This window comes from Bacillus rossius, chromosome 1 (assembly GCF_032445375.1).
Source record: "Bacillus rossius redtenbacheri isolate Brsri chromosome 1, Brsri_v3, whole genome shotgun sequence".
NCBI lineage: Eukaryota > Metazoa > Arthropoda > Insecta > Phasmatodea > Bacillidae > Bacillus > Bacillus rossius.
Genome location: NC_086330.1, coordinates 69811337 through 69835675, shown reverse-complemented (window position 1 = coordinate 69835675; position 24339 = coordinate 69811337). Strand labels below are relative to the sequence as shown.

The window sequence follows — 24339 nt, the reverse complement described above, 5'->3', positions numbered from 1 at the left end:
GAGACTGCAAAATTTACATTAATCTACAATAAGTAGTAATAAAAATGTTAATTTTTTCAACCAAAAATGGGTTAATAAATCATTTGGTAGTAAATTCTGAAGCGAGTTAATAATTAATTGACTATAATTATAACGTACGAACAGTTGTAGCATAATAATGTTGCAGAAAAATGAAAAAGTTAAAAAATTGTACCCGTAATAATATTTCATACAGCGGCTGGTTATGTAAACGTCACGACCTTCTATCGCGACGTTGACAATGCGAGGGTATACATTAAGTGCCTATTAACTCTATATGTTATTAAACGTTAATATTTTAAGAATGAGGATAGTATTTTAATGAATATAAATTTTATCTGAGCCTATTCAATTATTAAATTTTGTGAAATAATCAATTTAAAACGTATTTATTAAAGGTATGTCAAATTTATGTGAAATATAAATAACACATACGCTCTACTGGTTCCAGGGGAAGAGACAATTAGCGGAGAGTGGTAATATCCCAGTAGACAGGGAGAGTGGTGACTAGCCAACAGATAAGGAGAATGGTGATCGGCCAGCAGACAGGGAGAGGGGCGAGCCCTTGGAGAACCAGGTCTCCGGTCCGGCGCGGGCTACAGGAAGGCACTTGGCCTACCCAGCAGCCGGTTCAGCGACGCGGTAAACTCAGTTGTGGTGAAGACGAACGTACTTGCCCGGTGAATGTTATGGTCGGGTAGACGTCACCCGACCGTCGTGCTGTTAGTGAGGGAAGCCGACGTGGCTGCGGAAACAAGCTGGCGAAGGCACAAAGGGGCTGTGAGGTATTGGAAGAGAGCACATCTATCCGTCACGTGTCGACTGTCAACTGCAGTCTCGCCTTGTATTTAATTATTTTTGTATTTTCTTGTGGACGTGCTGCGGCCAGCTGGATGCCGGTCACTTGTCAGCCGAGCGAGTGATTTGTGGAATCAGCCTGATGTGTTCGTCCGCCAAGGAGCCGCAACGGCAGGTCCGAGGCGTCACCTCGTGAAGATGTTCGATCATGACATCTTCTCAGGATTTGTGTCAGCGTGGGCTTAGCCGTTCACATGCGTCCAGGCAGTGGCTGGCCACGGAGCAGACTGCTCTCTACCGTGCACGCCGCAGAACTACACAGAACGGCCAATAAGAGACAATCATTTGAGACCCCAAGTTGAAATTAAATTACTAAAGACGTTTGCGGACAGAACCATCACATTTATAATTCACCTATTCCAAAAACTCCTGTAACAGCCATGCGTTATCTACGTTCCCGTGGTGCAACACACAACATAATGTTTTCTTTATTTAGTCTATTTATCTGCTCGACTTGCGACGATGTAGAAGCGGAGCCTTACAAGCTTTAATGGTGAATTTACAGTAAGCGCCCTTAACTTGTAATAATGACCAGAAAACTAATTTACCAACATGGCATGTAGTGTATCAAGTCTTAAGAGGAACAGAAATAAAACCTAAAACACCACATAGGTGTCAAAAAATATTTGACTCTTACAATTTTCTTTCGTTTGAAATACGAAACTTGATTTCGTTTAAGCATAGCATAGTATAATTTAATGAAATGCCTGAAGTTAGTAGTGACTGCCTGAAAATGGTTTTCTCTGAAATGTCATTGGTGTTTGGTATTGAATTAATATTGGGAATGTTTACAAGTGTAATAAAACTGTCAGTAGATACTTCAATATTGTTTTTGTAAATCACTTACTGTGTGATTTCTGTCTTAACATGGACCGGTTTCCAAAAAGTAAACGATTTAACACTGTAATTGCATTAAATCTTTTGTAACCAGTAACGAGTCCCTGTGTTGCGTCCTTGGTTGCAGGCGAAGGACTCGAGTCTGGCCGGCGAGGACACGGCGGCGCCCTGCCTGCAGGAGGAGCTGCAGTCCTGCTGCCCCGACAAGGCTGCCAACCTGCCCGAGGGGACGTGCTAGTCAGGCCTGCCACCGCACCGCGCGCCAGGCGTATTGCAGCACCGTTTAGTATTGTCATCTGAAATTTACAAACAACGCTGGTTACAAACCATCCATGATGTTTGCTAATTCACGGAGATCTGCGTAAATTAAAAGGCAGTGGGTACTTGGCGGGACCCGAGCGATTTATTTTCGCGGGGCCCTAAAATAATTTGGGGAGAGGCCTTATCGGGAGGCCTGGGAGGTATAGGATATCCATCCTTCGGAAAATAGGAAGAATAAACAATTTTAAACAACGTTTATAATCGGACCTTGAACTTAAATTTTGGCTAAAGTTTTGGTAATTTTTCTTTAGAAATTCTGATATTCTTTCTTATTAAATTATGCTAGAGTTATTTTTTTAAATGCTAATAATCGAATTCCGGTGGATTCGCGCCATTACGTGCGACAGTAAAATTGTTAAAAATTTTTATAGTAAGAAATCATGAAATCTCAATTGAAATCGTAAAGGTTTTGGTCAGCACTTTGAATTCTGTGCTGTTAACTATTAAATACTCAGTTTTTTCTCATTAATGACTGTATTTTTCACAGAAAACTAGACACAAGGAAAGTGAAAGTGTAAAGGCCCATCGTGAGGCCCTGCTAGTCGCTTAACTCTAGACGGTCGCCTGACAAGTTTACTTACTTTATACAAAACATTCTTTAGTATACTCTAAAAACACTTGTCTTTTGAAGTCACTACACATTGTAATTTATACGATAGTGTAGTAAATTGAGGTATGAAAAAATCTTGGCTTTTACGAGATGTACTCTTCGCTGGAAAGAACGTTAATTGACCAAGAGCGTAAAAAAGAATTTCATTTTGGGGAGGGGAGAATAAAAGCTTTGTGCCTGCTACTTGCTTTCGATATTATTTATTTTTGTTGGTGAGAATGAGATATTTTTTTTTATGATTTCTTAGCTTTCCGGGGATCCTTCACCAATCAGGCCCCTGAGTACACCCATCACATTGACTGTAACTTTTGACAATGTGCAAACGCTTTAAATAAGTGAAAATAAGTTGAAAAATTGGTAAAATATGTTCCAGTCAAAAATGTTAATTTCTATAATCTAGTCCACTTCCTCAAGCAAGGGTATAACCATTTGCAAACCGAAGGGAGGAGGGGATATTTTGGATTTAGCCTCTGTCATGGGGAAGGAGGTTTCATGTTGCCATACAATAATAAACAAAAACGGGAAGAATATAATTTAATTATTTTAAAACATTTTAAAACATTAAATTTTTGGTGAAGATTAGTTAAAAAAATTCTAACTAGATCTCCTTGCTCTTTATTTCCATTCTGGATGGAGGGGTAGTTATCTCCCCCTCCTCAACCGCCCTTGCTAACTGGCTAACTTGAAAAGCCCTTGTCTACAATCCACAGAATGGGATGATTTTTCCAATAATTCCGCAGTCCAGATTATCAGTCTAGAAAACCAGTGAATTACACTCATTTACCAGTCAGAAAACCTACAGATCTTAGTATATAACTTCACTTATCGCAGTCGTTGATTTACTGTCGGGATCGACTTCTGAGAACCATTTTTTCCAACTGCAGGAAGTTCAGCCTATGTATGTACATCCTGTCTTACACCTCTCATATCTTACAAAAAAAATTAAGACGTCTTTTTTTCACCGTCTCCTTTACTTAAAGAAAACACCTGGAACATATAACCTGAAACGCAATACATTTGCTCTTCAGGGTCTAGCATTCAGTTCTCAATAAATGTAAATATTTGTACAGAACCGATCATATTAATAAACATTTCCCTTCATACACTTATTCTCATTTGAAATTTTCTAGCTGCGGTTACCGAGAAACATATTTAGGATTGAGATCCACGTATCGTTGACAGCGAGGCCATCCGAGTCGCAGTGCGAAGCGACACGTCACAAGTGTAGGCCAGGGAACTGACAATAGCTTACAGTGAGAGCCTCACGGCGTTGACCGGGACTGCAGTGAGTAAACCATGGACGGCCGTCACTCAAATGCTTTTCTACGTTTCAGTTATTTTGGGATACATATAGAATGTTCTAACATCAAACGACAAAAAAAAAAAAAGAAGAAGAAGAAGTGAATGAGATTTTAGTACGTTCCTCTTGAATTGTGTATATTAAGTGTTGTTTATCATGTCACCAATTGTGAGACTACTTTAACTGTTTTCATTAAAGTTACAAAAAATATACTGGTTGTATTTATTTAACCCATTACAATGTTATTGTTAATCTTCTGTTTTATTTTATTACATGTTAAAAATGTGAAATTAAAGGCATGGTATAAACTTTCCCCTACTAGTCCTTAATATATGAGGACTTAATAAAATAGAATATAAGTCAAGAAAAGGGAGTCATTTTTGCTACTCCTAAATTAATTCATAACAATGTTCATTTTTTAATGGATTTGATCTCGGTAATCAGCTCTTAATTTGGCATCAGAGTTAACGTGAAATAAAGTTTATATGTACTGTCCGTGTAAGACCTATAAACAAAGATATCAAGTGAAATTATTTTCGAATGTAACTTGACGTCAACACATCTTGAATTTGCCACTTTCCTTTCGTCTGCTAGAGGGCGCTGCCATCATTATAATTTAATTTTTTACCTGCTAGAGTGCAGTAGCATCTACATATTTACCTTGGCGCCTGCTATTTAGTCGGCCGCCTGGGCCGCCATATTGAAAATATGTAATATTTTAGCTAAAAATTCGGCCAAATTCCAAAAATCATCAAAAAATCACTCATAAATCGACAGAGTGATTCAATCGATTCCTGTCCTCGGTTCAATCCTTCCTCGATTAAAAAAAGTTTACTGTATGTAAAAAATACTTATTCAATAAAAATAGCGAAAAATAATAGAAGCAGCTTAAATTTCTAATCTGCTAGCCTCCAGTAAGACGCTTATGACATAATGGTCGTCATCTTGGAAAAACGTAATTATTAACCTATTCATTCATTTAAAAAAATCAGCATTTAATGTACTGATTGATTCGATTGATTCCTGTCCGCTTTGATACCAGTCAGTACAGAGTTGACTAAAGTGATTATTATGTATTAAACAGGCTAAGGTCCGGGATATTAAAACAAAACAAAAAATCGATATCACATGAAACAGGAAAAAAAAAGGAGAAAGGAGATAGCGCACACCAAAGTGCTAGTCATTCATGTGGTAAGGGCCATGTTTTTTTAAAATTTTATTTTGGCCTTGCGTAGAAAATAACTTCCAATACACGTGAAGTTATAAGTATTCACACACGAATGGTCAAAGTACCTACGTTCAAGCACATTGACCATACAGTTTTTAAACTATTTTTAAGGCTTGAGGCAGAGGCTGGACGAAGAGCAGCGAGGACCTGCCTGCCGGTGCAGACACGCCAGGAGCCCAGCTGGCTGCTCGCTCGAGGCACGCAGGACGTGGCTTCCCGTTACCCGACCGACTCGCTAACAGTGAAGAAAATTAACTTCTGTAAGCTTGTGACCTTCTCCTTTGTTCAGGAAGAATAGAGTTCTAGGACACGCTAGAATTTATTTGTAATTTGTTTAAAATATATTTTTTCTTGTTCACTGAGCTTGATTTATCAAAATATAAGTTGGTTTTTTTTCCGTGTGCTCCTGATTATTTTCATCAATATTTTTTTTTTCGTTTTCTCCAAGTTTGTTTTGTTGGTTTCCTCCGAGTGCTCCTGATTATTCATGTCAATAATTTGTTGGTTTTCTCCGTATGGTTTCGGTTATTCCTAGCCAAACTTCTGCTGATATCCTCCGAGTGCTTCTGGTTATTCCTGAGAATACAATCCTTGCATGGAAATTTTTTTATTTAATAAAACAAGCAATTTTATTCAGAGTTTTGTTTGGTTAGTTACTTACAATATTTTAATCAGGTGGAAATAAAACCAAAACAAAAAATCGTTACTCAGCCTCAAAAGGAATGCTGGTGCAGATAACACAATCCTGCATAACCGGCGCTGTGTATTATACCAGACATGTGATATGAATTTATTATAAACGCAATTATCTTAAATAGTGCCAAGTACAACTGGAGCGAACGGTGATTTAGATTAGAAGTTTAAAATACTGCAGATATTTACACGGACATTTCCGGTCCTCCCTGTTTCCCTCCGGGCATGTATCAGTGTTATACGAATATCGATAAAACCATTGCAAGGTTCAAGCAACAAGATGGGTCTGGGAACTAGGAAGCACACGCGGAAGCTAACAGATAGGCCCACGAGGACAGCCCAAAAAGGAGGAAGAATGAAAGTTTCAGCTTTTTTCTTTTAATTTTGGCTTAACGTGTGGTCGACAGCCAGGTCACCAGGACGTGGCACAACTACACAGACGAGGATACTGGGGACAGGATCGACCACGCCTGCTGCGAGGCATCCTCCCAGCTTTCACCTGGGAGTTAATGAGACCAAAACGAGCATGGCCGGGTGCGGGTTCAAACCCGGTTCCCCAGCAATGTGAGTGCACCAACCCTCTCCAATATAAAATAAGAAAATAAGAACATAATTTAGGAGGTGAAGGTAAAATCAGTTTTCAATAAGATTAAATGACAAAAAATAACTTTATTTATTTACTGTAACTTAAATAAATATCAATAGCTCGTTCTGAAACCGATCCCACCAATCGACTGTGACCGTTTTAAATAACAAGGATTGAGTTTCGATGTAGAAGAAAATATTTCACTCCTACCTGATCGGGACGTGCTTAACAGTGTTGTTAAGTAAACACATTTATATTTAATGGCTGAGTGTGTAATGAACTTTGTACAATTGATCACTAGATTCAGACGCATTAGTACCAACCCGACATGTGAAGAAATGGGACCACGTTAGGAAAAGGAATATAACATGAAATCTTCATCGATATTGATTGATTACTACAAAAACAGTTTAAATTTGATCCTCAAAGTGTTAAAAAAAAATTAAACATTGCCTTACTTTAATTCGGTTGCGTGTGTTGTAAATTTATAGAGGGTGAATTCCAAAATAAGCGTTGTCGGCTATAAATTCTCCAGCTGACTGTTCGTGATAGGCTGATCCAGTGCAGTTATGGGTAACCGCTGAGGTTTCCTCTAGGCCGATCCTTGATCAGATTGGAGTGGGACTCGTGGTAGCACTGGTCACACCCCGGGGGGAGGAGAGGCCTCGAGGGAGGTTACCGTCCCGATGAAGGAGGGGATACTAGCCTCGATGCTTCTACCCGCAGGAGCAGGGGTGTGGATAGCTCTGCATCCAGACCAGGTACTGTGCGAGCGAGGGTCTGAGGCCGGTAGGGGCACCGGGGCATCAGAGTGCCTTGGCGCGGTCCAACTGTTGTGTGTGTCTTGGGATCAGACTCGTGGTTGGTGGGCCGTCTCCTGCACCCATGCCTCGTGGCAGGCAACACGTGGTGCCAGGCACGAGCGTGTTCCATATGTTCGCATTTGTGGATATAAATATTTGTTCGTTCGGCTTCTATAAACACCAGTTACACTGAACTAATGTTTTCGAAGTGGTTTTGTGAATCAAATTAGCTATATTTCTTAAATATATATATAAATATATATATCTTTTCAAATATGTTTGGTTTATTTACGGATATAAGTAAGTATATCGTGCATTTTACCATTATTATTGGAGTTTAACACTGATATTAGTGTAAGAAAAAATAATGTAAATAAAAAAAATATTCAAGAAACACAAATCTCTTGGATTAGGATTTAAATAACAGTAAGAAACTAAACATAAATTTGTGTTTTAGTTAACAATTTAAAATTTATATTTTCTAGAGAAAGCTTTTAACACTATTTAGAGAATGGAAACATTATTGAAAATTATTTTGATTTTGTAACAGATCACATACATCAAAACGCTAACGTCTCTTATGCAGTTGAATAAAACTACCATAGGTGCCTCTGTTTAATTATAAATTCCTTACTATAGTAGTAGTACTAGAAGGATTTACATTGTTTAATTGTAAATGGCCTTCGACAGTTTCTACTTTCTACAGCTAAAACAAACAAAAAAAAAAAAGCAATACTCGATCTGTCAACAAATAATATTATATATATAAATTGTTCTTTTGTTTCTTGTTCCTCACCAATCCCAGTGGCTATCTTATTGTTGTGTTGCTGTCGGTTGATTTCTTCACCAGACTTTAGAACGTGAGAAAATTACTGAGATCTAGCTAGCGTCGTGTCACAGCGAGCGGTATAGTTGGTAATACCACAACAGTTAACGATTATTTCATAAATTGTCTACTATTTTATCACAAAAAATGATTTTTCACAGCTTCTAGGACAGTACTTTAAAACCAGTTCATATTCCCATTAACATGCAAGATGAATGCTAGGCAGTTTGGTTAAATATTCTCATCCGGGGCTCTGAAATCTCCGAAACAGGTTCCACTTTTTTTCTCCGTTTAGCTGTGTCCCAGCAGGGTATTTTATTTTTGGCAGTACACGACAGTGCAGTTTCTGATTGTGGGAAAATATTTTATAAAGATATGACATTCACAAGTAAACACATTTACTTCTTTTAACTCGCAAGTATGTAAATTACCTTACATAGTTAAAAATATGTAACACATACTTTATAAAGGACACCAACTTTTTTCAGCCACATTACATTTGGTACAAAAACAAGGTCAGCAACATGTTTAAATTAGTTACTGACCATTTTCTGTTCAAGGTTTGGCAATATGGCAAAAACAAACTGGTTGAACGAGATACAAATTCAATGCAGAGGTAAAAAAAAAGATCAAATATTAGTCCTGTTAAAATTTTTTACTATTTGAGGCTTCTGATAATACCTATCTGTTTTATCATTCCGTTTAAAAGCACATTTATAAATGTTCAAATTAAGGCAGCCAATGACGAAACATTAATGGTAAATATTGGAGAGAAAAATTTTAATACAATATTTTATAAAATCACATACTACTTTTTCGGATATTTGCTTATGGCACATGCCAATATAATTTCAAGGTTTACAATAAAAACACGTAAATAAAACCAAAATCAGCTAATGAAAAATAAATAATTTACAATTTACGCGTGGAAATAGAGAGTGCAACAAATTTTTTGAAGGTTTTAATAGTGTAGGCCTACATTTCCTTAATTTATAAAATGTTAGTTCCACAATATTGAAAGTGAACATCGTTGTGCGAGTAAGGATGCATCGAGGAATACAGACAATATATATCCCTGTAACTTCTGTGAAAATACATTTGCTTTCACTCGAGGTGCACGAAGACATGAGAAAAGAGAATGTACTAAAAACCCATTACGCTTGGTGTTTTGCTGTGATGAGTGTCATGCAGGTGAACTCGTATTGACAATTTTAGACAACACGCGAAAAACTGCAAAGGTGGAGTCCATTCGCCTCTTGCGGACCAGCTAGTGTTGCGTTCATCCCAAGTTAAGACTGAGACTCGTACGCGCAATGTCTCTGGCAGTAAAACGGATCTGCAACAAGAAGATTCGATATCAACCCATCATTCAACACAACCTACGAATGTTCTCGGTGCGGTGCGGTGCGGTGCGGTGCGGTGCGGAATAAAAATTGATTCTACCTGGCGAAATATTCTTTCCGTGGAATGTTGAAAGATTTTTATTACCTGAACGACTCTTTTGCGCCAAGAGATGTTTGTACCTGTATAACTGATGCCAAGAAGGATATTGTTAATCAACTTGAAGAAGTATTGTAAATCATTCTGTGAAGTATAACTTGTGGCTGGAATGTACTTATGGTAAACTTTAGCCATTTCAAGACCCAAAAGAGCATTTAAGATTATGAATACTGATCTCCAAATATCGCATGACATAGAACTTCAACCTTTAACTTGAATTGTAATCTAATTAAATACATATTTTTTTCTGATATTATCATTTTAAATCGAACAAGGATCGAACCAAGTTAGTGAAATAAATCGAATGAATCATTACATTGATAGATGATTTTTTGATGATTTTTAGAATTTTTCCTGAATTTCTAAGTTAATTATTACGAATTTACAATATGGCGTCAAGTAGACCGACAAGATGGCGGGTGACACGACATATGACTATACTGATACTGCACTCTAGCGAGTAAAATCAAAACTAATATGTCAGTAGTGCACTCTAGCAGACGAAAACGAGATGGCAGATTCAAAATGACCGTCGTTACGTCATACTGTTTGGTGTAATATCTGCCTTGAAATTAGTGGTGGGGAGTCAGTATGCCAGCTATCACCACAGAGAAAGGATCCATCACCATTTTTTATTTTTGCCTCCACCTTGTTCCAACCGAAGACTCCATTACATAAATGAGTTTTTAATTAAAAAAATTAACGATTTTTTTTTATCAATTTGAAAGTTCTTTTCCCGTTTTTATAGCTTAATATTTACGGAATTTAAAGATGGCGGACGTGATGTCATAATTAAAAACAAGACAGAAGATTCTAGAATCTAAGATGACGAATGTGACGTAAGCACCTTTTTTATTAAAATTTTATAAAAATTGTAGTAATGTAATTTTTTTTTTAATTTTTATACATAAATTGCATGTTTACCCTTGCAGTAAAACCAAATTAAATATTGGAAGTAATTTTTTTTGGATAAGGTTTGGAATTTTTCAGAATTTTTGGGAAAAAACTTAAAGACTTTCTAGTTTATGGTCAACGTCAACGTCAACGTCATGACCTCTGATGGAGTTTCTGAGGACAATTACCCCTCTCTAAGGAATATTGCCCCTCTCTAAGGACAATTGCCTCTCTCCGAGAAATTTTTGCCTCTCCAAAAAATTTCTGTAAAACGGAAATATTTCCTTCGAAATTTGGAAATTTTTTACGAATTTTGAGGAATTTTGATGAAAATTGACACCAAGATGGCAGCCATGACGTTAGAATCCAAGATGGCGGTAGGCAGCTTCGGCACCTCACCCTGCACCCTGGCGCCAGACTACATTGCTATACTACTACTAATACAAAAATATTAATTATATTAAAAATTTTATAAAATTATTAAAAAAAGCCTTTATGTCATCGTGGTCAGGATCTTCGGTTCGAAACCAACAAGTGAACATTAGTAACATATTATTTAAAAGTTAGGTAAAGTTATAAGAAAGAATAAAAACACTTAAATGGAATATTCTACCTTAAAATATAGACATTGTTCTAAATATAAATATTTATTTTTTATTTTTGTGAATGCTATACTATAGTGTTGTTAAACATTTTATTTTACGTTTACATAGTTTACTTTCTGGTTTTCAACTGTTTTCCTTGTATAAATAATTAATCAATAAAAATATTACATTCATTTTTGTTTATTCTGACGAATTTGTTTTGACCAAAACAACCTCAGTTCAAAACCATGAAGGTTTAAAGCCTTATTTTTTAATTATATTAAATTTTAATTTTGATTTAAACATCAAAATGGAGTAAGAAAGTAATATTTGTGTTACAGCATAAGTTTCACATAATTTAAAATGGTGGGGATGATACTACTACTTTTGGCACCACACTGACTGCTCTTGATATCTCTTCAACATATTTTTCTATTATTCAAACAGAATATTATCCAACCAGGTTCAACACTCTAAATTTCGATACATTTTCGCAAATATTATTGTTCTAATATTTGTACATTTAAATATTTGGTCAGGGAGAGTTAATTTATCTCATACACGAAACTTACTGCAAGTAGTTACTATTCTTGCCAACACATGTCACACATGTTGTGTCGAGGTAAATATTATTTATCTTTTATGTGGGACGCGGGATGCTCTCTGACGGTTGCGAGAGAGGGAGGGCTTCGCAACACCTCAAGGGGAAGGGACTTGCATGATAGTGTTTCTCAGTTGTTTTACGGCAAAGTATTCGACTAAGTAATATATATGTGTGTGTGTGTGTTTTTTAATACCACCAGATTTAAATAATATTAGTTTTAATTTGCTAACAGGAATTCACTAATCAAACAAAACGCTGAATATAATTCCAAGTCTCATCTCAAAAAAATGCATGCAGCGAATGTTTTTCAAGGAATAACGAGGAGCAGCACATGGAGAACACTATAAGAAGTGTTACCAGGAATAAACAGGAGCACACGGAGGAAGCCAATGAAAGTCTCACAAAATTCAACTCAGTGAATGTTACATGAAGACGATATATCGTGGGCTTAGTGGAAAAAGTTGGTAAGTCCACTTTTTTGTGAAAATGAGTTAACTTCACAGATGAAGTTGTAAGGGCAATATCTTCGCCAAGAAAACGTTTGGAAGTCCAAATAATAAATGATTTTGGTCGTTTTCTTCTAGTTTTATTTCGGCAAGTCCATTATAACGCTATTCTAGGCAAGCAAAACTTGGTAAGTGAACTAACAGTCTTTTTCCAGAAATTGGACTAGGCGACTTTTTCCACTAAGCCCACGATATATAAATGTATTTATGTATAGAGTATGCAAGTAGTATACAAAAAGCGGAGCTGGCCCTGGTTCACAGTTGTATTGCTGTGGTGCCGGTAATCCATCTTGGTATGTTACTTCAGTGGCCAATTGGTGTCAAAATTTCCTGAAAATTTCTCAAAAAAAAAAAAAACCTAAAAATTCTTAAAATTGTTCCTATTTCAAGGAAAAATTTCAGTTTTTAGAGAAAATTTCCAATTTTTCCTCCTCAAAAAATCTGGAGAGGCCAAAGTTCCTCGGAGAAGGGCAATTATTCCTCAAAGAGGTGCAATTTTCATCTAAAGGACCATCAACTTTGACCTTGAACCTGGTGGTCATTTAGTATCCGTAATCATAATTTATAGAACTTTCCCCGCCATATTTGATTTTAACGTCACGTCCACCATTTTAAATTTTAGAACTCTCCGCCACTTTAAAATACGTCATTTTGAATTATTACGTCCCATCCGCCATATTGAAATTCCATATTTTTCCACCAGAAAAAAATTCGAAGCAAAATTTAAATTATAAAAAAGGTATTTATTTACATTTTTAATAAAATTTTAATATAAAGAGCACGTACGTCTTGGAGCTTGATATCCTCGATTACAATCCAGTGAGGGCCAAATAAATTGGCGATGGGTCCTTTCTTCACGGATGCCACCATGAAGGCAGACATTACGCCAAACAGTATGCCGTCATGGTGATCATATTGGATCCACCATTTTGTTTTCGATTTTTTAGAGTTCACTGCCACCATATTAGTTTATGTGTTTACCCGCTAGAGTGCAGTAATCTTAGTTCCCAGATAGTTAAATACTGTCACGTCAGCCATATTGCTGGTTATCTTGGGTGCCGTCTTGAAAATCTGTAATCACTAAAGTAGAAATTCAGAAAAATCCAAAATAATAAAAAAATTATCTACAAATTTCTTGAATGAATCAATCTATTCCTCTCCTTGGTTCGAATTTAGACTGATGTAAAAAATATAATTTTAGATTAAAAATACTTATTAAAACTCACTTCAATGTAACATTTAACCATCAAGCTCTAGGTGCAATAATAAAAAAATACTTTTCATCAAATCAAAATTTAATAACAAGTGCACACATGCGTGTGATTGTTTATACGTGAATAGAGTCATTTATCTCCCACTAACACTAACAACTGCAATGGTGTGTCTGCTGTTGTTGGTTAAGTCTTCTATGAGCTGCAAGTGGTGGCAGGGGTCCATTCCAGTGGTTGTTGGCTAGTCCGTCTGGTAGGGCTTGCAATGGGTCTTCACGGGTATTGTAGAACAATCAACGGGCCCCACGTTGGGCGCCAAAAATTCTTCTTGCACCGAGCCCTCTTGGGCTCGATGCCCGTCTCCTGTTTCCAGGGGTGTACAGGGGTAAAGAAAGTCGAGCTGGTCTTGCGGCAGGATTCACACTCGGCTGGTATGTAGGTTGGGCGTTGGTTCGGGCTTTGCTTTGAAAAGTTAATACACGAATAGAGACATTTATTTATTTCCGGTTGCCGACTACCTGAATGCGGAATGCTCTTTTTCAATGTTCGTGCTGAGTCAATTTATTAATCTCTGACAGCAGACGGTCGACTGTCGACTGCCTGAATGTCGACCACGCAGCATCAGCGGCGAACCGACCGCAGCACAAGCCTGCGTCAGCTGGTCCTTCGCCGTCCATGCGCGGTCTCCAGCAGGACACAGGCGGCCGCCTCGCTTCATCAATCGCATGCATTATCCAGGGGCGAGAGAGGAACGACCGGTTTTGCCGTCGGGCATCGCTTACAGTTCGCCTTCCCGTTACCGCGCGAGACAAAACTGTTAAACACCTCATTACCTCGGCTGAACCCGGTGGTCGTCCACACCACCGCGTGACGGAGGAACTGCTACGAGGGCCTCGGTGTTGTCTGCGACGCCAACACGAGTTCGGCCCGCTCTGGTAATGTCAACTGTAGGAAAAACAGGAAGAAACGACAAACTTATAAATTTTAATATATTTTTCTACAACAATGAGTTAATAAATGCAACTGCCTGCCTTTACCTTTCAAATTTAATAACTTATCCTGTACTTCATCTCGTGTTTGATTCAGCATTTTAGCTTTAACAAAAACTGGCCATAGACCATCAGGGACTTGCATCACAAGAACACTATAAATCCTTTTTCGAGGCAAAAAAGGTCTAACCCCATAGTTTGCTCAACTTCCCCCCAAAATATTACCAAATTTTCAGTATGACTATCTTGCAACTGGGGCAAGGCATCTATCAAGGGCTTTATTAGATGTTTATTCAAACGATCTTCATCAAGCAATTTTAAAGTCTCATTCGCCGAGAACACACTGTCACTATTAGGAAGTTCGATTGACTCACGAGCCAGGCGTCTCAACACCTCCAGGGTGACGTCGTCGAGGTCGATATTCCCCTCTTCAAGGTCTACTAGACATTGTAACAATGCTGACTTGGGAAGCTCCTGCACCTAACTGCTACCTGAAAGCGTCATAATCCAACACAAGAGCACCCAGGCAATGAAGCTTACATACAATTTCAAACTCTTAACAGTTAACCTAAATCTTGTCCTGAAGGACAGGGAACCAATTGCGCTTAAAGCATGGCGCACACTCGCCCTAAAAGCAGAGTGGTGCGTGTTTGTTCGGAAGCATATTTACTGGGTTACAATCATAAAGCGAGGTGAGTCATGCTAACATTACGTTTATTGCACCAGATTAATAAACAATAAAAAAAACCCACCGAGGTGCATCAATTTCTCTGCTTCCACACTGTGTGCAGGAAAATTGATACTCACTGGAACAGAATACAATCATTCATTAACACCGATGACTTTTCCTATCAAAACACATTTCAGACCAAATTTATGACCAGAAAACAATATCTTTAAAAAACCACTGCATTAAAAATAGTTGCATTTAAATACCATGTACATTAATACACATGAAGAATCCAAGTGAGAAATATTAAAATACTTGAATTACGATATATTAGCACCAATGATAGTAACTAATTAAAACTAAATGTAAATGAAACAGTCATTATGAAACAATAACTCGATTTTAAGTTACAAGGTGGAAAGCTTTCAAGTTAAACACAGTAAATAAAAACAAATTAATTACAAAATCCTCTACTGTGTGGACAAACTGTCCCGGTCCATAACATACTGTCCAGACACCATGGACAGAGATATAATTGACGATACGAAAGTTTCCGTATCCGCAATTCGGTGCTCTATGAATAAGGTAACAGTCACCATACGAGTCCTCAAAATGCTCGGCGACTGAGTCCTCGGAGGCCGCATAGAAGAATGCGACCAGCTGATCGCCAGGGCTGATAAGGCTCTTCGTATGTTGGTTGCCTCTCGAGGCTGACTGACAACTTTTCGCCTCGTTCCCGCTCGTACACATCTTAGAAACAACTCTAAAGAAGTCTTCTTAACTTCAACGACCAGGACCAAAGTGGGTTACACTAAGACTTCTCTCCCAACAAACACGCACAAAATCCACAAGAATTGCTCGTACTGTCCGCAAACTTCTCCAAGTCCGATACTGAGATTACGTAATGCATTGTGAATAGAAAAGTAACAGTTCACCAATCGCGCTAAAACGTAAGAATGTTATGTAGCATAGCCAACTGATCACATTGACGCACAGCACTTATCCTTACGTTTACGTAGCGTAAACTCATACGTATGTTACGTTGGTATCTGATCATACATATTATGTTAAAACGTCGACCGAGTGGTAGTTAACAAAGCACAAGATGGCCGCCCCAGCCAGCTCAACAGTGTTGTGCCCATGTAGAAGTCAGTAAAAAATTGAAACTCATAAATCCTTGGGTGATCTCTTCAAAAACTAAGTCCTAAATGCCGCCGAAAATTAGGAAGTTCTCTGGCCTTGCGAAAATACTCAGTCTCACAAACTAGAAAATATTCTATCACGAAAGTGGATTCTTTCAAAATTATTCTAAGTCGAACTTCTGCAGGAAATATACTATCACCAAATTAACTTTCCTCAGAAATATGGCTAAGAGCCGCATATTCTCCGTTTTATTTATATCATTTCTATCACCCAAGTAACAATACTTAAACTTCGACATACCAATGCGATAGTTAGAGAATCTGTAAATTATATAATTGAAAAAATCTGTCGTGAAGAAGCATACAAATTAAAAGGAAGCGGACGGACACTTCGCCACGTTTATCGATTGTAGCTAAGAACAGGCAGACTCTGCTCACTGAGGGAATAACATTTATTAATTTCTCTTATCTGTGTATTAATAGTAGATAATAATTTACTTAATAAATTTTTGTATGTAATTTTGTTTTTTCTTAAACCTGTAAGTTTTATGGTAATTTTAATTAAATTAACTTGTTCTTTTTTTTTGCATCGAGCAAGAATCTAACTAAGTATTAAGATGAATCGAATCAATTTATCACATTAATATATGATTTTTTGATGATTTTTAGAAATTTTTCCGAATTTCTAGTTTAATTATTGCGAATTTCCAAGATGGCAGTCAAGACGACTGACAAGATGGCGGATATTGTGACAGTTGACTGTATGGTGATAATAATTACGGATTTTAAAGATGGCGGCCATAATGAAAATTTCAACGTTTCTAGAATCCAAGATGGTGTGTGTGATACAAGCAAGATTTATTATAAATTTTATTTAAATATAATTAACAATTTCTTTAAATTTTTTATTAATAAATTACCTGCTTTCTCTCGCCAGGATCAAAACATGGACTGAAATGGATTAATAACTAAAAATGTAAAGTAAGCAATTTTTTTATATATATTTTGATAATTTATGGTTAGAAATTAAAAAATTTAAAGAGTACCGGTCAAAGTCAAGGTCAAGGTCAAGGTTACGGCCTCTGCTGGGGCTTTTGAGGAAAATTGCCCCATTTGAAGGCAATTCGGCCTTACTGGATTTTTTTAGGGGAAAAAATTGGACATTTTCCCTTAAAACGGGAATGTTCCCCTCGAAATAAGGAAATTTATAGGAATTTAGAGAATTTTATTGTCATTTTTGAGGAATTTTCAGGAAATTAGTTACCAAGAGGGCCGCTGTGACATTATAATCCAAGATGGCGGTCGGCTCCTCCGGCTTCAGGCTAACCCTGGCGCCGGATAGACAAAAACATACTACTAGTCCATCTCACTACTCGCTATATTCTTTATTTCTCGATATATCTCTTTATATATCACTCAAAATCTCTATACATATCTATATCTCTCTCTGAATCTCTTACTACATCTATATAGGCTATCTATAAATATCTCTACCTCTCTATTTTTATTTCTATCTTTATCTCATTATGTCTAAATATACTTATCTATTTTTCCATCTATGCCTCCTAATATCTCACTATATATATCGTCTATACACATATATATTTCTATATTTCGCTGTATCTATCTCTATATATGTCTATGTCCCTATATTATTCTCTATAACTCTCTCTATCTCCCTTTATATCTCGCTTTTTCTCTATCTATTCTTATACCTTTCTATTTATACATTTTTCTATCACTCTATATATGTCTATCCCTAATTTATTTTAATTCTATTCAATTCTGCCATGCGTGCGCACTCAGCAACGAAAACACACCAGCTGCTGCTTAACTATATGAAATTCACACATTTGTTGAAACGAATCGCGCGCCACTTATTGTAATATAGTTGTACTAATACAGAAACCTTCGCGGGCATGCGCATAAAAACTCACAAAAGTTTCATCGTAATCGGATGAACAGTATAGTAACGCATACGGGACAAACAAACAAACAGCAAATGTATTTTCAAGTTTATTTATATAATTGAGGTTATGTTATCTTATGTATAATATATTTGCTTTAAAATATACTACATATTTATATAATTAAAAATTAAAAATTACTAAATAAATATCAAAAATGATCATATTTATAGGTTTTCAATATATATAGATATTTGTCTTGAAATTTTACTAAATTAAATCATTATTTTCAAATATATTTATATTAATATTGAATACTGAGTATTTAAAAAAATATTTGATTGAATTTATATTTTACGAAACTTTTAATTATATTAGACCAGTAATTTTATTATAATATAGCTGCCCGACCCGGCTTCGCACGGCTATACTAATGGAAAAAAAAATTAAGCCATATCTCCCATTTACAGTAATGGTAAATAAAAAAAAAAATTCAGTGAAAATTTATTACAATGCTGTATAATGTACCGGAGAGAAAATGAATAGCACCGATGGTTTCCCGACTCGTGCACGCAACGTACAACTGATATACCCGTACTTCGCTACGGCAGTCTACAGGCAGATCACTCTTGCGCCGCTCATTATAGTACATGCCCCTCCTTGTGGGTACGCCACTGCCGCGCGATACCCGTTGCCATGGAGACGCAGAAGGCATGAACAATGCAAAATCCTGTTCTCATGCAGACAAAGTACCCACTGTTGCCTGGTTTTAACCACCCATGGGATCTAATTTTCGGAAAATGTCATCCTGCGTAACATAAGGAACATTACTGTGAAGTTTCATATCTGTAAAATATATATACTTGGAAAAAGGGCAATAAAAAAACAAATTAAACACAGAGAGAGGAAAAAAACAATAGTTTAGGTTTGCGATTTAAAGTGATAAAAAGTATTTAAATACTAATTGAACTCTTATGAGGGTACTGATTGCTTCGTTGTTAATATCACACGGGTGTTTTTTACTTGTATGGGAAAATTAAGAATGATAAGGCATCTATTGCGTGGCAACAATGTTAATAGGCAATAGGAAATAAACTTCTAGCGCCTGCGGCATTGTCAACACACACTTCGTACGTGTACTGCATGTTGTATCTAACCCCCTCCAACGCATTTGATTCTAAATTGGACTTTTAGTAAAGATCCCTAATGTTATTGATAATATAATATAGCCTATAGCCTTCCTCGATAAATGTACTATCCAACACTGAAATAATTTTTCAAATCGGACCAGTGGTTCCTGAGATTAGCGCGTACAAACAAACTCGTCAGCTTTATAATATTAGTATAGATATGTATTAATTATTTACATGCAAAATTGAAGTTAGTTTTCTATTATGCCAAGTAAGTATAACTTCTAGCGCGCGTAAATAAGTACTCGCACCCATTTTTTTTACGTGTTTCCTTCCTATCAATTAATCTGAAAAACTTAAAAATTTTCTCTACAAAACTATCTTTAAAACAGTTTTACCCTCTTTCGTAGTGACATTTTAAAAGTGGTTAAACTATAGATTTATGCCCAGTTTTCTTCTTTTCTACACAAATTTCATCGATTAAATAATTTTTCTTTTCAAATTGTTTACCATATTTTTACACTCCAGCCAGGGAGTTAAGAAAATAATATAAAAAAACTACAAACATATAATATATTGGTTTTAAAACAAAATTTACTCTTTTATCACCTCATTAGTGATTGAACGTCTTAACTTGGAAAACAAAAACCTCACAACCGTTCTGAGTGTTAATCAAGTATTTTTCTTACATTTCATTAAAGTAAGAACATTTAGAGAAATGAGCTAGTAAACAGAAGAAAAGCAGTATACATAAATAGTAATAATAATAATATTTGTTTAATTTATAGTTTTTTTACCTTTTAATTATAATTTCTATTTTAATTAATATATATATATATATACTTTTTTTAATATACAAGCAAAGTTTTCGTTCCTTTTTCCCATTAGTCTCGACATATAAAAAAATCTTTTAAACTAGGTGTTGGAAGTATTTATGTATGATTATTATTCATACATATTATCAGAACATTGAATTTAATTCCTTCGGAAAAAATACTGAAAAAACATCCTTACATTATAATTTGAGGACAGCATCATCTAGATTTGGTATAGTTTATGTATATTTATTGTAGTACTAGCTGTGCCCGCGACTTCGTCCGCGTGGAATAGGGTATTTGGGTAGCATTTTTAATTATTTAGGCTAATTATTTTACAAATAAGACACATAGCCCATCATAGTCCAATAACATAAACCAAAATATAAATTTAACAAAAATTTAAATTTAAAATATGAGAATATCACAAATAATGCTCTAAATATATATAAATAAATACTTCCAAATTAAGTTATAATTGCATTTATACCCAAAAACTTAAAGTTATTTGTATTTCACGAAGCACATTAATTAAATAAACAAAAAATCGTGTAAGCAAATCGAATTGTATAATAAATTTGCAGTGAATAATAATGAATTTGCAGCAGAAAAACAGTATTCGCATGCGTGTGGCACAGTCGTGTGCCCTCACGTGTCTGACCGTTCGGGTAAGCACACTTACGCATTTCCCCACCTACACCGCGCCGTACCACGCCGTGCTCCGCCCCCCTCCCCCCCCCCCCAAATACAGCTGCACAGCGCTCATTGTGTACGGCGCGGTGCTTGGCAAGTTTCTTACTCGCGTTAACTTCAGTTTCACATTTTGTAATGACTACGTAAATGTTACATCAGAATAGCTATAATATTTTGTCTCTTGTCGCAAACTTAAAACATTCACATAAACCTTTCATATTTCCATACAAACTTTCATCCCCTATTCCCTACTGTTATTTAACACCCTTGAGGGTAAAACTTTTACAAACTTTGAATGTCATATTTATTTATATCGAATCAACAGCCTAAAAAATAACTTTCAAGCTTCTAGCTCTAAAAATGACGATACGTCCATACAACTTTTCATCCCCCCCCCCCTTCAACCCCGTACAACCCTTTTTCAGCATTAAAAATTAGCATATGTACTTTCTCAGGCTATAGACTATCTGTGTACCAAAATTCATTTAAATCGGTTTAGTATTTTTGGCATGAAAGCGCGACTGACAGTCAGACAGACAGAGTTTCTTTCGCATTTATAATATTAGTAAGGATAAAAAAATTTCAAATCCACTTACCTAGATTTTGGGAAGACAATTTTTACTAAATAATTTGGACCTCTCTTTCATCATTAAAGGTGAAAAATGGCCTAAAATTGCGCAACATAGTAAGTAGCTGCCAATAAGTTACCAACTGCTTGATAAGCTTGGAAGATAATATTTTCTATTATCAAATTTAACTCACCCCTTTTCAGCCTTAATAGTTTAGTGTTTTTATATTATGGAAAAACAAGAAAACTTATCTCTTAATGTACGTGTTGTAGTGTAGATTTACAAGGTTGGTACCAGTGTAGGAAGACTGTTTTATCTTTCATTCTAGTTTTTTTTTAGAATATAGGATTTTATTCATAATAGCAAACTTGCCCCTTTTACACCCATGTTGGGTAGAATTTCGGAAAAAGGTAATTTTTTCATATCTACTCAATATATAAAATTAGGCATAATTAACTTCTGAGACATGATTTTTGATCGTCTAATAATACTTCCATATTTCACCCACTTTGACGCGGAGTTTTATAAATTTAAACTTTAAAAGACTTTACAAACAAAAAACGTTTCATTAAAATCTGTCCAGTAAAATTTTCATGGTTCCGAATCAAACGAAAAAAATTAATATATTAATTATTAATTTCAAAATAATTAAATTTCTCTTTAATATAGCTTTTTCAATTTTATACAACATAAATTCCCCTCCCCCAATTATTAATATTAATGTATAAAAACGTTCCCTCTGGAACAGTAATTTAGTAGAACAATGATCCGTAAAGGTAACTATCGTCTGCGAAAATTTGTAAAGTTGCCCCCACACTGGGCGCCACATTTCGGGTAAATAAAGTGGGGAGTGCACTCGGATGCGAGCTGGGAAATAAATTAGTCCCGCCTCGTCAAACGAGGCGGAAAGCGACGGAAGGTGCCTCGCCGGAAGCTAGAGCCACTCTCCTAGAGGCGCCGAGCGACGCCCTCCCGCGGAGAGGTCTGGAGGGCCAAGTAACGCTCGCAGGTCGATGGTAACTGAGTTAAAGCACGAGCGAGACTCGCCCTTATAAGCAAGCTGTTTGCGCCTTGGGCCAGCACAGTCCACCCCGAGGTACATCCTAGGCACTACAGCACTCTCCCTAGCTGCAAGGTGAGTGTGTGGACCTGCCTGGCTGCTCGTGGTCGGCACGGGACTTCTCCAGGGCGTACAACTCCAAGTGTTGCACAGAGCAAAGACGTGGCATTGAAGAAGGACCCACATTTAGGCCGATCATAAATATTAATATATTGATCGTAGATATTGGTGAAGGATTAGGCCTGACCTATATATTAGGGAAGCTTCTTAGCATTTATTTGGTGGGATTTAGTAATCCCTTAAAAATATGAAGGATGGTAAAATTAAGTTGCAAGGTGCCTAGATAAGGTTCCTAAGAGAGGGAGTGTTGTATGATTCTGTACTAATGTTGGCACTGAGAGGGATTTCCTGCCTACTAGATGTTTACTTTGGGCCGCGCCCGCTGCAATCCGCAATGTCCTCCCGGAAAGAGTGATTAAGTGGCGCTGTTCGCACCTCATAACCTCTCTCAACAAATGGCAACCCAATGGCTTCTCAAACCACTTATGATTTTGCGAATTTCGGACTATAGGTGGTGTGCACTTTACTTGCAAATCCAGCCGGGCCAATAACTATAAAGTACTGAGCATGACTATACATTGAGGCTGACATGGGGGTGATGTGGGATTGGTGCCCTTACAACGCCCAAGACTTGGAAAGCTTAAGATCCTAGGAATTGTTCTGGGATAGGGAAGGATGCTGAGAGATATCAAAGAGTCCTTTTGAATAGTAGTTTTGAGTGTTGAAAAATTGGTGTCCAAATTGGGGTATAATTATATTTCAACAATTTGCATTCGTGCATAAAGTTTGTTAGGATACTGAGATCCTGTAAAGTCAAAGGCACCCCTGTGGCACGATCGGGTGTAAAAATGGTGGCAGCTTTACCCATTAGGCCTGGGAGAGTATACTTATTGCCATTAAAAGTCAGGAGTATCACGGGCCGTTCTGTAAAGATGCTGGGATTACAGCTGAAGTGTTTTTGGTTAACCTTTATCGGAATAGTGGTTGGTTTCGTGGTTTGCAGTAATGACCCCACAAGTTTGAAGAAGTACCAGGGAACGGTACCCTCACCAAAAGGAATCACCATGCTGGGTAAAATTCTCCAATGGCACTATTGACAAAGTGATAAAGGTACTGCTTGTAGAGGGATGAGGTTCATAAGAGTGACTGACAGGGCCTCGGTAAAGTCCAACTGTAGTTTTAGCCTGTTACCCCTGTTGTTGGGTTAGCCATACCTGTTTCAATGCCTCGTGGTATGCCACCCACAGTGAACTCTCATTAGTACCAGGTATGTGGGAACTTAATGACGTTGTTACTGAATACTGGTTATGTTTCCAGCCTGGGAATGGGCGTTACTCTTGCAGGAGAAGATGCCTGTCGCTTGAGATGTTGGAGATTTAGCCAACCATAATATCCGAGACAGAAAACAGGTCCACTGAAAGGATGTATGATGCTAAAATATAACCTATCGATACCCACGTTAACATTCTGCCTCCCTGTGGGAACCAGTAGTGATTATCAAAGAGGGCTCTGCGAGTTTATCCCTGCCTCAGGCATCCACATTTGTCTGAAAAGTATCGAAAGTAGTGGATGCGCTGAATTTGTAGGCAACAACATATACAACTAAAACCATTCCTTGGGGAAGCAGGGTTAAATATTTGAGACATTGAGCCGTCAGGTCTCAATTATTTGTCTCTCTGTGAAGAGCCAATAGCTAAAGAGCAAAGGAGAAGATTGGTAATGCCACCGGTGATACAGGCGTACAACCCAGGCCTAAATGGATGTAACCCCCAAAACATTCGCGCGCTAAGTGTCGGGTTAGATACGAGGTTCACCGAGGTGACTAGCTGTGCCGGAAGTTACCGGCGGCAATACAAGCTGTACCGAACAGTCTGAATCCGGCCAAGTGCCATGGAAAGTAGACAATAGTGCGGGCTGATCCTAGA

The 24339-nt window shown here is 37.0% G+C and overlaps 1 protein-coding gene across 1 annotated transcript in view; it reads left to right on the top strand.

Annotated features, from left to right (window-relative positions):
* LOC134529148 (uncharacterized) overlaps window positions 1-4110 on the top strand; it is a 126739-nt gene extending 122629 nt beyond the window's left edge. The window contains exon 8 of the mRNA XM_063362923.1: window positions 1841-4110. Within this exon, the coding sequence (XP_063218993.1) occupies window positions 1841-1951 (111 nt within the window). The 3' untranslated portion in view covers window positions 1952-4110. The remainder of the gene's footprint in view (window positions 1-1840) is intronic.
* Window positions 4111-24339: the final 20229 nt, after the last annotated feature.